General features: G+C 36.6%; 1 protein-coding gene across 1 annotated transcript; it reads right to left on the minus strand.

Annotated features, from left to right (window-relative positions):
• Positions 1-2293: 2293 nt before the first annotated feature.
• On the minus strand, positions 2294-8204 carry LOC140144071 (kelch-like protein 9). The gene is given in 5 exon segments (XM_072165908.1): positions 2294-3007; positions 3725-3877; positions 4809-4856; positions 4859-4993; positions 6148-8204. Coding segments are annotated over 5 exon segments (2457 nt in total). The 5' UTR covers positions 7832-8204; the 3' UTR covers positions 2294-2570.
• Positions 8205-12034: the final 3830 nt, after the last annotated feature.

Below are 12034 nucleotides of genomic sequence, written 5' to 3' on the forward strand. Positions count from 1 at the left end.
GACTCTATGGAGAGTTAGGCCAATTTCTGGCCTAACTAAAATTGGCGATGATGTAATGCATCTTTAAATGGATCTGCCTTGTGATTGGTCGCCCATACCTCGCTATGGTTTAAATCGTCTGGGCCCGCGCCAATACCATTAACTACACCGTAAACAACTGTCTGTGGTATTAGCGTCGCTTTTGTGTTGACGCGAAAGTTAATCTCTCATCAAACATCTAGCGCGTACTTGTGGTTAATGGACTGATAAACAAGTATGCTTGACAGTGTGTTTTTAGAGAGCAAAGTCCAGGGGGTAAAGTTCTGCTTACAATTCAAAGTTCATAGTCGAAATTTCGGGGTTCGCTATCAATAAACTGGTAGATTCCAAAATCAGAGTTGTTCAGTATTAAAGTGAGCCGTTATAATTATGCAAGATAATGTTGCATTCAATTACTTTTATTGTCACTAATCGTCTGATATGTTTAACTCTTTATGACCATTTTACTATTGAATACTTTAATTTTAATAAACATCAGTATAATTTTGAGTTCAACGAAATGGGTTCATCATGACTAATAATAACATATTTTAAATAAAATTCGACTATGGCATAGTCTAGGGTGTGTGTGTGTGTGGGGGGGGGGGGTGTGTCGAGATCCCGGGGTTCTACTTGTATACTGTTGTTGTAAAAATGTAAAAATTAAATGTAATAATTTAAGCAATATTATCAATGATAAATTGCTATAAATATAAGTGTTGTAAAATGTAAAGCTATAGCAATAAAGGCCTATCAGCCTCTTGTGGAATGATCCATTCCAGTTGAAAAACACAGGCCTATATCAATTATACACACTGTATGGTCGACACACAGGGGGTGTAGACTTCAAATGGAGTCACTCATTTAGGTAACCCCCATTTGAAATTCACACTCCCTGCGTAGAAGATTAAGGATACTTTCTAAAATTATGTAAAAGAGTAAACCAAAAGAGTGTGTATACACTCCAAAAAGAGTAAAAATCACTCAAAAAGAGTGGATTTAACCCATTTATTTTTACTCTGAAAGAGTGAATTTAACTCCAAAAGAGTGAAAATTTAACTCTTCAAAGAGCAATAGGCTATAAAGGATCACTCCAAAAGAGTTGCCTTCTCATGGCTCCGTAAAGAATAGTCATTTCACACTTTTGGAGTGAAATCCACTCTTTTTGGAGTGCATGAATATGATGACTCACTCTTTTTGTTCACTCTTTTACATTTTAGAAAGTATGTCTTCCACAGGGGGTGTATGGATTTCAACTGAAATAGCCCACTTGATGTAACAATATTGGGAAGATGTTGGCAAGAGCTTATAAATTTTGTATATGATTCTAAAGTTGAAAATAGCAACACAGAGAGTAACTTTAACGGCTTCTAATTGAAGTATATTTAAAATTACCGCATTTGCCTCTTCTGGAAAATTTTAAAAGCCTTATAGTAAATATATTTATTTATTTATTTGCGATATTTGTAAATTATTGCCTATGTTTATGTCATAGAGGTCCTGTTCTTTGCATGTTATTGTAAGGTCTTATGTAAAGAATTCAACCGGTAGTGACAATTTGTGAAACCTAATGATATTAAAGTTAAAGAGTATAAAAAAGTATATGTGGTCACAAAGTTTATAATATATTGTAAATTTGGAAATACATCATATTATAAAACAGCATGCTTCGACTATATTTATAAATACGTTTTTATACGCACGTGACCACATCCGCCTTGCCATAACAGCTTGTAGACAGTTACTCGAAGTAACCTACATAGCGCGTGGTCTTCTATACATTTGAATGCAAAGGCGGAACAACATCAGACTACTGTGCAGCAAATTGTCTGTTTTCTTCAATTTTGTGATTATATTGTAAACGTTTCCGTCGTCAAATACTTTCCAAAATGTTGTTTTTGATAACATGTTACAAATTCGGAATCCCCCATGTGTAAGAATTTTGATATCCAATTAATACTTAAATTTGATGATATTTATCTACAGAGTTCCTATCCTTTTCTGTGTAGTGGTCGATGCATGAGGATTTGGTCACGCTTGCTTGTCTTGGTATGTCGTGCCCACGGGTCACGTGCGTATTTATAAAAACGTATCTTTAAATATATAGTCGAAGCATACTATTAGATGAGTTCATCACCTCTTAGAAATTTTTCAACTGTGTTCGACGTTTTGTTTTTTAAACAAATAATAAAAACAAACAACATTTTTGATATTAAAACGAATAATATTACTAGTACAATAGTAGGCCTAAGCCTTTTCTACTCCGGGCGCTTAGCGCTCACTAATAATGGGTGACGGGGACAATGATCCCAACTCCCTCTCATCAAATGATCTCTTTGGTGTTTTTCTTTCACCAAAAAGACACTTTTTTTCAAGAATTCAAAAGAGGGGTGCGATTCCAGGGTTGAAAACTTTTAGGAGCTTCTTGACATGAGAAAAGGTTATTTGGGATCGAGTCCCATAAGCACCAAATACCAATTTGTTTATAAAACGATGATAACTAATTCACATAATACATGTGACAATCATTTTATTCTAATAACATTTCGGCTTCACGGGAGCTTATGCAGCGTCATTGCGCAGCACGCGATTCCCGTATACGCCTTTGGAAACATTTCGAGTTCACTCCACTCATCTTCCTCAGTATCATAACATTCTACAGACTGCAAGTACGCCTTTGTGTCCCAACTATAACCACCTATGACATAGATGCGTTTTCCAAGTACGCAACTGGCTGCTTCTGCCCGAGGTTCGCCCATTGGTTTCAGAACAGACCATGTGTCTGTTCGTGGGTTATAACGTTCAATGTTAGGTACACAGCGCACTTCGCCCGTGTCGTTATCAAGTGTGGCACCCCCGGCAAGATATAGATTTTCTCCTACTGATGAGAGGAGAGCAAAGAAGCGAGGTGTTGTCAACGGACGCCTTGGTTCCCAGGTGTCTGTATGTGGGTTGTAGCGTTCCACTTTGCAAAATATTTTACGATTACCTGAAACATGTAAAAGAAATATTGAACATCGATCAAGATATTTTAGAGTTTGCAAAATAAACATCATTGTCACCATCATCACCATCATCATCAGCATCCTCATTAGCAGCAACAAAATCATCATCATCCGCAGCAGCATAAACATTATCATCGTCGCCACCGTCATCCCGGGCCGTCATTGAGCAAATATTTATCATAATTTGGTCTTTCAGAGCGCGGTAAAATATTACACTACATTTTTTTACAGAGATCATTATCATGATTGTAGTAAAAGACGGTGCTGAAACTGGAAAGTTCACTTTGCCAACAGACTTGTCATTATTGTAAGTTGTCATGGCCATCTCAATCATCGTGATCACTAAATCGTATAATGATAATCTTATCTAATCATCGTCATCACAATTGTCATCATCATCATTATCATTATCATTATCATTATCATTATCATTATCATTATCATTATCATTATCATCATCATCATCATTATCATCAGCATAAACATCTTCTTCAACATCATCATCATGTGATTATCTTCTTCAGCAGCAACAGCATCAGCATCACCACCACCGGTCATCATCATCACAATCATTATCATCATCATCATCATCATCATCATCACAATCATCATCATCATCATCACAATCATCATCATCATCATCATCATCATCATCATCATCATCATCATCGTCACCACCACCACCACCATCATCATCATACCTGATCCTCCAATTGCGTAGAGTTTCCCATCATGAGTTGCCACGGCAACACCTCTTCTCGCATCACTGAGTGGCGACACTTCCTCCCATTCGTCCTTATTTGAGTTGTAACGTTCCACGTCTGCTAAAGAACATTGGTCATCGACCCGTCCACCTAGAAAGATCAAGTTCAAAATGAATCATTTTGTCTTCTTCCCGAATCTCACTCAAAATTTAATTATTTTGATATTGGATGGAAAATGTCTCTTGTCTTGTCCAAAATGTTGCAAGTGAAGTGATTCTCTTTATTTTAGTCAGTAATTAAGTCGCCATCTTATCACGATATAGGCTTATTTAATTAACACACACACTCTTAGAAAAGGGGTTTATAGCTGTCCTGTATGTAGAACCCTCAAGAGAAAATGGTTATTGAAAATTTAAAGAACCAATGGTTCTTGCTGGCCTTTCCATAACCCTTCTCAGGTTTAAAATGGTTCTTTCTGACCTTTTCAGAACCCTTTTCAAGTCTGAAATGGCTCTTTCTCTTCTTTGTACAACTATTTAAGGTTCCACATACAGGACAGCTCAAGAACCATTTTAGGTTCTACTTAGAACCGTTTTTTCTATGAGTGCACATACACGTCATGCTATATTGTTCCTTCCCTCCATTATTTGGTACGAATAACAATAACATACCATTCGCAAACAAAAATTGGCGACAGTGTCTCCAGTCCTGCACCAGTAAAATTTGGAGTCCCGCAGGATCTATATTAGGGCCCCTCTTTTTACATTGTACGTCAACAACTTATCAAGTGTTAATCTAAAATAAAAAAAATAAATATTGTCCAGTCCTGCACCAGTAAAATTTGGAGTCCCGCAGGGATCTATATTAGGGCCCATCCTTTTTACCTTCGTCAACAACTTATCAAGTGTTAATTTAAAATAAAATAATAAATATTAAACATTTCCCTGAACCCGATCTTCACCTTCAAACCTTCCGTTTTAATATTGTATCAGTATGCTTTCAACGATATTAAGCCTGAGCCTGGTCCTATAAAGGCCCTGTTATTTTCCGCACGGAATGATCGATTATGCAACTCACTCACCTACAGCATAGATTTTCCCATCAAGTACGGCAAGTTGGAAGCTTTCCTTGCATTGATCATATCGGCAACTCGTAACCATGAGTCCGTACGGGGATCATATCGATACATGGTACGTAATGGATAGGCATTGGTTTGAGCAGTAGTCCGACCTCCGGCTAGGTAAAGAAAACCTCCTAAACATGCAACTGAAAATCATCAAAGTAAATATCATTGATTGTCATTGAACATGTTGATCCAATGATATCGAGTTTTCTATTTTCGAAACGCCAATATTTCAACAACAAGGCTATGCTATATATTCAAGAAAATATTTTGAAGAGGAAAAACGATTATCAATGAATCGATCAAATATGATCTTCGGGACTACCATAAATGCTGCTATCATTAATTATTAAAACAATGTCACTGGGGCATATTGATACCAAGGTGAGGAATGTGGACGCCAGTTCTTCTAATTATATTTCTATACTTTTTCACAAAACATTACCAAATACCAGAGAATATGTAAGGAAGCCAATTATTTATGCCCATCAATTATTGAAATCAAATAATTCCAAATTCCTAATCTTTAAAATCGAGACACGAATCTGATTTTTTTTTTTTTGCAATATTTCTGGGAATGTTGTTCAAATATATTTTAACACAGATCTTGTCGAAAGTTCTTAATTTATTAACTTTTTTTCCAGCAAAAATAATGATGCGTGCTAAATGAAACATGCAAAACTTCAACAGGTCTCAAAGGTAAGAGTCCGGACTCCGAAGACATCCAGAAATCCGATGGAAGCTTTGTGTCCTGCAAAGTCGTAATTACCAATTACAACAACAAACAAAACAAACAGACAAAACAAAACAGACGAACACAAACAAACCCCTCACTAACTATAACCAACAAAACAAATATCTACAAAGTTGTCTGTGTCCTCGAAAAAGACGCTACCACCAACCAGGGGCTCTTGGTTTTGGATTGTTTTGGGTGTGCGGCTGGGATTCGGAAAACATTTCATGAAAACTTAATTTGACGAACAAATTTGGAAGAAAAAAAGAGACCCAACAAAATAATAATGTTTGATCATTTCTATTCAAAATTACAGTAAATTTGCCAAATTTTGGAACAATTTGCTAATTTTGCTACAAACAATTAAGAATCTGCTCTTTTTCCAAATTTTTTGAGAAAGTTAAAAAAAACCGCATCGCATCACATCTCTAAACATGCAGCTTTCTAAAAATTCAAAGCAAAATCTGGAAAAAAAAACCCCTGAAAATAATTATACTCCAAATCTGCAGCACATTGTCACACCCACCTTTCTACTAAGAACCCTCTCACCCAGGCTATACATACCTGCATGATGATGCCTGGGCTGTTTCATATGCGTCAACGTCTTCCAATTCCTCTCTGTTGGATTATAATATTCCACACTACTTGAAACAGGATCCTTGGACCGACGCGGATGCCCACCAAGAGCAACCAGTGTAGTCGTCTTCACAGATGACCTTGGAGTGGTCCTACAACTCTGTAAAACAGCTTGTCTCTGTGGAAGGCAGTGATAATGCAAGGCTTCCTTAACCAATGCCTCACAAGGAGGAATGCCCATGAGGAAGTCCACACTCTCCACATGATCCACTAAATCAGGTGGTCTTATCAACGGAAGACGAATATTTTCAAGCAACGTCTCCGCATGGATAAGTCTTTGCTCTCTATCAGCATCAATCCATCTTAGAAGAGCTTCAAACACCTGCAACTCCGAATCAACCTCAAGGTCATCTCGACGAAGCAACATCATCAACATACTTTCCGTCAATTCAAGAAACTCATCCATTTCGGTAATCTTCACGAAATTCTTCGCAGCAAGCTTGCACGCTATTTCGGCAACTTCACTAAGCTCAAATACCTGAGCAAGAGCTATGGTCACGAGACAACTAGTGACATTCAGGTTCTTTATCAGAAAGTTTGAACACGACTCTAAAGCAGATGGTATCCGCAGATACGTTGCTGTATTCAGGATCCTCTCGACATTCTCAGAGGTAACTACAAGATTACAAGTGTACATAGACTCTAACAACAATCTCATCGTCTCCAAACTGATGCCTTTTAAAGTGTACATAAACTGTTCTTCCTCTTGGTTGTCTTCCTCGCGTGTAAACAATTCGTAGAAATATTCACTGGAAGCAGCGAGGATGATCTTATGAGCGCCAAGTCTGTGAGGACCAATAGCTAGTACCACATCGAATAATTGCTTCTTACGCCAGATTGTTGCTATTGATGTCAGCAAAGCAGACATCTGAGGGTTACTGCTTCTGGAAGGTGACATCAGACTGTGGTTAGACGTCTCAACGATGGTGCTCAAGCAGCTACCTTTTGGAGGTATCTTCGGAAGAATTGGGTTCGGCAATTCAAACCAGTGTTTACGTTCCGGCTCTGGTTTCGATTTTGCTGAATGTAACCTTCCAGAAGAATTAAAGGACAGCCCTAAATGACTTGTTGGACGATCAAAGTTATTGTTCCACGATTCCCTTGGTGAGACTCTTTGATTACGCTTACTGGCCGTAGTTGATGATGGTCTATTTCGACCTGATGGTATTCTTTGTTGCGGGGTCATTGAAGAAGGTCTACTACTAGATGTAGTTTGACTAGCAGGTGATATCGTATAGGTTTGTGATCTTAACATCCCTGTTGCAGTCAAAGATGGTTGATTTGACTTCTGTTCTGCTGATCTTCTCCTTGTCGCACTGGACACCGTATCTCGTGATATTCCACCAGATGATGGCATCTTCTTCTTACTCTGATGATGATGTTGTGAGCGTCTTCCAGATGAGGACACGTTAGTGCGAGCACTGGGGACACTACTGCGAGCACTGCTTATAATTTCTCGTCTTGTTAAAGTCAGATTGGATGAACGCAGCGATGCAGTGTCTGCTGATGATGAGAGTGACCGTTCCGCGGTGGTTGATTTTAACCTTTGCTGATGACCACCATGGCCATGATGACCATTTGAAATTCCTCTAGGTTTGTTCATTATGCTCATCGCCTGGATCTCTAATTTTCAGTCAGAAATTGAGGCAATCTTACAGTTCAGAAACCTATTTTAGCTTCCATTTGGCTTGTCATGCTTGTTGAATCTCACAAACGAATTCACGTGCAGTTTTTTTTTATACACACATCGATTTTTGACTTATGTTGTTGTCATAGCGTAACAATGCAATGAATTGTGGTATGGCGCTGAATGACGCGTATGAAGCTCGCGCGTCAGACATAAACGCATTTTACGCACCACGCGTCAAGTTTGAGTCAAATTAATTGTCTTTTTCAGATTCAGAAACTCACGACCACTGTGATAAAATCCGATAAACTATCAAAAAAGTTATTTGTAAGACAAGCAATGACGATGCCATGTAGGCCACATTTGGTGTACGATACCAGTCACACAGTGCAGTGTATAAAAACATAAATATTGATCAAATTTTATAATGTCACAAGTCAATTGAATCAATGGATTTCTCATTGATTTTTTCAGACAGAATGTTGAAGTTACTTTTCTAAAATCGATATAATTTTTTATAATGGAAAATTCAACCAAGCGATGCCAAATTAGATTTATTTAAATCGTGTTAAAATGTTACTACAGAAATGTCAATTTAAAGGTAATAGTACCAATCTACCATTTACAAAATGTTTTACTGACAACGTTTTATCGTCGGGTTATACGTATAGGGTATAGAACATTTTAATAGTGTCCCAAAAACATTTTTGAAATTTTGATGCAAAACATTCTAACATAATGTTATTTAAGAGCTCTGGTATGAACGTTTCGACAGTATTTTGTGGGACATGAGAGCTCATCAGACATATCGAATTGCATTCTGAATACGATGAATGTCCTTCTGATATCAAATAATTTTGATTTTATGAAATTCGCGATATAATACAAATTTTATGACAAATTATTAAAATTTGATATTTTAATTTTTTTGATATTTAACAGTCCTCGAAGTAAACTTTATAAATCTAATGATATATACTTAAAGTGTATACATGTAGCTGGGATGAAAAGCCGACGATCAATTGAAAATTTTGACCCTTCATATTGAAGATATACATTTTTTCCCCAAAAGACTTTTTTTGTTGGTGTTTTGGGGAAAAATGAATATCTTCAATACGAAAGGTCAAAATTTTCAATTGATTGTCGGTTTTTCCCCATCCCAGTTACATACACTTATTATCATTAGATTGATAAAGTTTACTTCGAGGACTATTAAATATCAAAAATATTAATTTTTAATCATTTGCCATAAAATGTGTATTATTATCGCGAATTTCAAAATTATTTGATATCATCAGGATATTCTTCGTATTCAAAATGCAATATGTCTGATGTACTCTCATGTCCCACCAAAAATACTGTCCAAACGTTCATATCCCACACCTTGACAAAATATTTTGCAAAAATGTTTGCCAAAAATATTTTACTAAACATTTCGAAAACATTTGAAAGGTTGCTATAGTGGTTTATTTTTCTTTCATATAAAATGTTATAAAATCGTTTTCATGACCTCTTTTATAACCCGACAGTTAAATGTTAAAACGTTTTGAATAAAACTGTGTTTATAATATAACACGTTTATATTAATTTATGTTTTGAAGGACGATCCGTTCATCCCTACTCCATCCCCCTCTTTTCCTATGAAAATGGTGATTTTTTTTTTGGTGGAGCTCATTCCTGTATACATGCAATTCCTGCCTAGTGATGCAGGCTTACATAATATTAATAGGTCTGAAAGTTTCGATTTTGTAAGCCAAAATGTGTCCAAAACCGGCGATTAACCCACTTTGTTTCACACAATGTGCTCTAGTCAAATGCACATCTTTGGCTCTCATTATGGATTATGATACTGGCAAGCAAGATGAAACAAAGTTGTAGTTTTGGGACTTATTTTTAATTAAACGAGTTCTTGAAGTTGAATATTCATGGTCTTGGAGATCCAAGTATTTTACATGTTCAGCAGATTTTCAGTTGTCTGAGGGGGCAAAGACAACATAATTCCTGGTAGGAATCATTCATTTCATGAACTGAAATTCCGACATTTGGGGGGGGGGTCTAGTGAGAATTGGGCCAAATTATAGGCTGTGCATGGAGCTACAAGAAGAATAATTGGAGCATGATCCAAATGTGCCCCCCCCCCCTACAAAGACCATTCTGGAATTGTTTTGTGAAGTATGGCGTTTTTTATGAAAACTTCCGGGGTATTTTGTCGAACTCGTCATCACAAACCTTAACCATACATACGAATGTCCCTTCCCGTTTACTAGATTAATCGTACATGTTTTTCGGAGTTGACATTGAGTAAAACACGTTTTATGGAAGATCATAGCAAGAAGTTGAAAAATATTCCAAACTTTTGCCCATAATTGTGCAAACATATCGGGCAAGGGAAGGTGAAGGTGGTGGAGGAGGAGGAGGGGGAGGAGGTGGGGAGGAGGAGGAGGAGGAGGAGGGGGGGGGAGGAGGACGTAGAATATAGGAGAAGAGATGTTTTATATTTCCACACGGATTATTCAAAGAATGTGATCTTACCACACGCCTTTTCTTGCTGTCCAAAATCACCACGTAACCATTAATTTCGAGGGAGCACTCAACTTTTGATGTGACAGGTCAGTGTGCCTGTCAATAGGCCCCTTTTTAAAGTCGAATACACCCGATGATTGACCCCCCTTTTTTTTTTTTTAGGTTTAGGTCGAATTATATCCTCAAAATGCCATAAAAATAATGCAGAAACTTTAAAATTACAAAAAATTGCTCAGTTTTCACAATTGTCTACTCAATGACCCCTTTCTTCAACTGAATTTTAAACCAAATGATCCTTTTTTCATTTGTTTAATACCAAATGACCCTGTTAAACAAATAGGTGACATGCCATACTTCCCGAAGCTGGTAGGTACATTCCAGTCACTTCGAAAGTTGAGTGCCCCCACCCGATAATCCACACCAAAATTGCTCACTTGTGTCAGATCATCATATAGTGAAGCTCAGATCATCTTAAGATGCCATTTTCATGTTGCTATGGTGACACAATAATTATGACTTTTGTGTGTTAATAGTTATGTGTAGCCAAGTAACCGACGCACCCAGATATGTCAAACAATTCCAAACCATAACATTGGTATCTTGATATCCTAATGGTATTCAAAACAAGAAACAAAGCATACACTTCACTTTCATGTGAACTTTTAATACCAAATTTAATCCAAACATCTTGGTACTGAAGTTCAACACTGGAATCAAATACAAGCCATTTATCTACATGTTTTACATTTCAACGCACATATAAAAACTTCCACAAAACTTTCTTACTATTTATCTTTGATTTAATATGTGATTAATCCTTTGAAGTTTCTGTCAAACAAAATATTGTTTTTATTACACAATGCACATACTTCTATTAAAAATACCCTGAACATTGGAATTTGATTCTTAGAATTTATGTCCAATAGGATAAAAAAAAAGGCTACCAAACTATCTTTGAAAAATGATGTCATAATAACAAACTCTGTTTCATATACAAGTTGTACTGACCAGTAGTGTGGGGGAAGCTGCCCTCCCTGTGAGAAGTCTCCCCCTCCCCCTGATATTAAAGGTATAAACCAGCATAAAGTATTAAGCATATTATATGAAACTTGAAATGCTTCATATTAAAGGAATGCAGTGTTTTTTACAATGATCATGAAGAAAAATTCAAAAGTATCCTCACACTTAATAAATACAGAGATGTAGAACACAGGTTGTTTGGAAACTTTACAAACAGAACTTATATAATAAAGCAGCATATACAAACAAATTATAATGAGTAATAAATATATATTCAAGGTGATTTTTTTCTTAATTACAAAAATTGGAATATTACAACAAAGGCTCTTAAAATTATTTAAATATTTTTTTAAAGTCAAACACTACCTACAGCACACCGACATCGCCCGGTTAATAATTACATTATACAGCCAGAGACACTGAAATGAATACCGGATCGATACACGTGAATGTGCTATGCACGATTGATATTCAGACGATACCGGGGTAGAAAATGATGAATATCTCCCGTAAATGATTTTGTATAAAGAAACCAGATTTGGTTCCTTGCACTTGAATATATATGTTCAACAGATATTATCGTCGTTAGCTAGCGTCTTGAGAAAGAAGCGAGCTTCTTGAACTCAAAAACTGACAGAAATATTC

This window comes from Amphiura filiformis, unplaced genomic scaffold (genome assembly GCF_039555335.1).
Source record: "Amphiura filiformis unplaced genomic scaffold, Afil_fr2py scaffold_38, whole genome shotgun sequence".
Classification (NCBI taxonomy): domain Eukaryota; kingdom Metazoa; phylum Echinodermata; class Ophiuroidea; order Amphilepidida; family Amphiuridae; genus Amphiura; species Amphiura filiformis.